Source organism: Mesoplodon densirostris, chromosome 4 (genome assembly GCF_025265405.1).
Source record: "Mesoplodon densirostris isolate mMesDen1 chromosome 4, mMesDen1 primary haplotype, whole genome shotgun sequence".
Taxonomy (NCBI): domain Eukaryota; kingdom Metazoa; phylum Chordata; class Mammalia; order Artiodactyla; family Ziphiidae; genus Mesoplodon; species Mesoplodon densirostris.
The window spans coordinates 77,224,314-77,227,536 of NC_082664.1; the positions used below are offsets into that span (position 1 = coordinate 77,224,314).

The 3,223-nt window shown below is 44.4% G+C and overlaps 1 gene segment (V, D, J or C); it reads right to left on the minus strand.

Moving 5' to 3' along the window:
* Positions 1-311: 311 nt before the first annotated feature.
* Positions 312-1,165, minus strand: LOC132488093 (T cell receptor alpha variable 10-like). The segment is given in 2 exon segments: positions 312-676; positions 1,114-1,165. Coding segments are annotated over 2 exon segments (417 nt in total).
* Positions 1,166-3,223: the final 2,058 nt, after the last annotated feature.

A 3,223-nucleotide genomic window follows, 5' to 3' on the forward strand; every position in this document is an offset into this window, starting at 1 on the left:
ACTAAAAACCTCTCAAGGGGAAGGAACCTTATCAAACATTGTTATAAGCCTCATCAACACTTTGCTTTAATATCCAGTAGACATTCTACTGGTAGCTGGACCCCACAGAGAGCTGAACTCTTCCTTTGAACCAAAATTATCATCTACTTCAGGGCAGTAATGCACCTTACCCTTGGGAATAGCCAGGTGTAGCAGTTAACTTTCTGTGTTGAGTGAGGATACCTCTATGTTAATAGACATCTAGGCTCAAGTTCAAATTCAGTCGTGTCTCAGAGAGAAGTACTAGCTCGCTTGTGAAATTACATACGACATTAAAAGAAATGCTCCCTGACAGCCTCCAGGTGCAGGTTTGGGTACTGGCTGCGAGTGCCTGGGGAGCACAGTGCATCCACCACACAGATGTAGAAGGCTGGATCGCTGAGCTGGGCAGCTGTGATGTGCAGGGAGCTGTGCTTGGCACTTGCATCCAGAGTGGCTGTGTACCGTCCATTCGATTTTTTGCTGTCACTGTAACTCATGATTATCAGGGAAACAAGACCTCTCCCAGTGTCCTGTTTGTACCACCTTAAATTGCCAAAGGAGTTCACTGTATAATTGCATTGAAACGTGCAGTTCTGTCCCTCCAGGACCGTCAGGGATGGAGGACTCTGTTCCACTTGGTTTTTGCCACTCACCCCTATTCAAAAAGCAAAGAGAGATCTGAGAGATAGATCATCCTTTTTTTTTTTTTTCTGTACATGGGCCTCTCACTGTTGTGGCCTCTCCCGTTGCGGAGCACAGGCTCCGGACGTGCAGGCCCAGAGGCCATGGCTCACGGGCCCAGCCGTTCCGCGGCATGTGGGATCCTCCCGGACCGGGGCACGAACCCACGTCCCCTACATCAGCAGGTGGACTCTCAACCACTGCGCCACCAGGGAAGCCCAGATCATCCCTTTTTAATGCTTTCTAATTTGCATCCCTTCCTCTTCTCCAAAATGAATCCCAGGTGAACCATAAAATGACCCCATATTCTTCCCTCCTCCCACCCCAATGCAATACACCTTGGCTGAAAACCTTTAAAAATGTTCCCTGGACTTCCTGTGTCAACCTGGCTAAAACTCTTCATTAACTTACAACAAAAATGAAGCCACAAAACCACCAGGGAGGTCCTCACATGCTTCTCCATTCTTCTGCACTGGGTTGTCCCCCAAAACTGACTTGTCTATTCAACATCTTTTATTTCTTACTTTAACAAAGGGATTCTCAGGGAGTATGCTTAGCCAATCAGAGATTACATGCCTAATCAGTCAAAGACCAGGTTTTGCTACTTTATACTCAATCGTATCTACAGGCAGGGCCAAACACTGCAAACACTGCCATCTTGGGGTCAGAGCTACAGTTGCTCACAACCTCTGCCTAGGCTTCTTGCTAAATTTCTTCCTCTCTATTTTCAATCTAATACAGAATATAAGCCCCTACAAGTCTCTGTAAGCACAGTAGTTTAGTACATAAAACATATGTTTGAAAACCCCAGTATGAATTCTGGCTGTATTGGATAGGAGAGTTAAGCCTCAGTTTTCTCATCTGATAATATGTGTAGTAACACTTACCTGACTATTTCTGGAAGATTTAAAAGACATGATGCAGGCCATGAGCAAGATGGCAGAGGAGGAAGCCCTAGCTCTCTTTCCTACACAGACATGGATTTAACAATGATATTAATACCAAAATACCTTGAAGAGAAATTCAGAATCCAGCTAAAAGTAAAAGCACTCAAGGAAGCACCAACTGAGAGCAGTGACATTTGCAGGGGTAAGAAGAGAATTTCACTTTACCCGCATCAGTCCCTCAGCCAAGTCAGGATAGCTCAGTACTAAGAAGTTAACCAATGCCCATGATTTCCCCCATGGGGGAGGGGAGTGATACTGGAGCTTGAACCTGACCTCCAGTCCTCTCAGGTCACCCTCTGTGGGGTGGTTTTCTATCTTATCTCATACCAAGTACAGAATGACAGGCAGAGAGCAATCCCTTGAGACAATAAGAAACACAGGAAAATGGAGGATGTCTCCTTTACTGCCAGTTCTGCTCTGTGGAATTGGAAGAGCAGAACTGAGGTTTTCCCTCCACAGGGGGAGAAGAAAGCAGGGTGGGGGTGGGGGGAGAGCTGGTCTTATTCCTAGCATTTCAGAGTGTGCTCTGTAGAGCTGGTTTCTATCTCCCTGCATTCAGCACCCAGGTGCTGAATGACCAGCAGAACCTGGTCCCTTGGGACAGTAAGAAACAAAGGAAAGTGAGGGTATCATTCTACAACTAACACTGCCCTGCAAGATTGAGAATAAGTGCAGAACTGGTTTTACCTCCACAAGGAAGGGAATGAAGTGAAGGGGGCCTTATGCCTGATAATTCAAAGCACCCTCCATGGAGCCAGTTTCTACCTCATGCTATACTTAGCACTGACTGACTGGCAGAGCTTGGTTCCTGGAACAGCTGGCAGCAAAGAAAAAGGAATGCTGTGGTATTACAGCTAGTACTGCTCTGCAAGGTGGGGAAAAGCACAGAACTGAGGTATTTCCTCCAAAAGAGAGGACTGGAACTCAAGGGGTCCTTGTTCAACCTTACAGTGCACTCCCAGTTCTGGTCTCTATCTTGCCTCATATTTAGCACTGCTGACAGATGAATGTCTCCTCTGGTCAAAACCAGACCATAAATACTGGGAGAGCTACCTGCTTCTTCAAATGCTCAGGCAACAAAGAAAATCTACAAGGTGCATAAAAACTCGAGAAAACATGATACAATCAAAGTCAGGAAACATATCTCCAGTAACCAATTGAAACGGAAGTCTGTGAATTACCTTACAAAGAATTCAATCATCAACAATCATCTTCAAGAAGATCAATGAGTTACAAAAGAACACAGAGAGACAACTAAATGAAATCAGGAAAACAATACATGAACAAAGTGAGAAGTTCAACAAAGACATAGAAGACATATAAAGGACCAAACAGGAATACTGAAGCTGAAGAACACAATGCTGAACTGAAAAATTCATTAGAAGGGTTAAAATCAGACTTGATCAAGCAGAAGAAAGAATCAGGGAATGTGAAGAAAAGTCACTAGTCAGAGGATCAAAAGAAAAAAGAAGAAAAAAGAGTGAAGAAAGCCTGAAGGACTTATGGGAATTCATAACATCATAATAGACTACTATGAACAATTACATGCCAACAAATGGGATAACCTAGAAGAA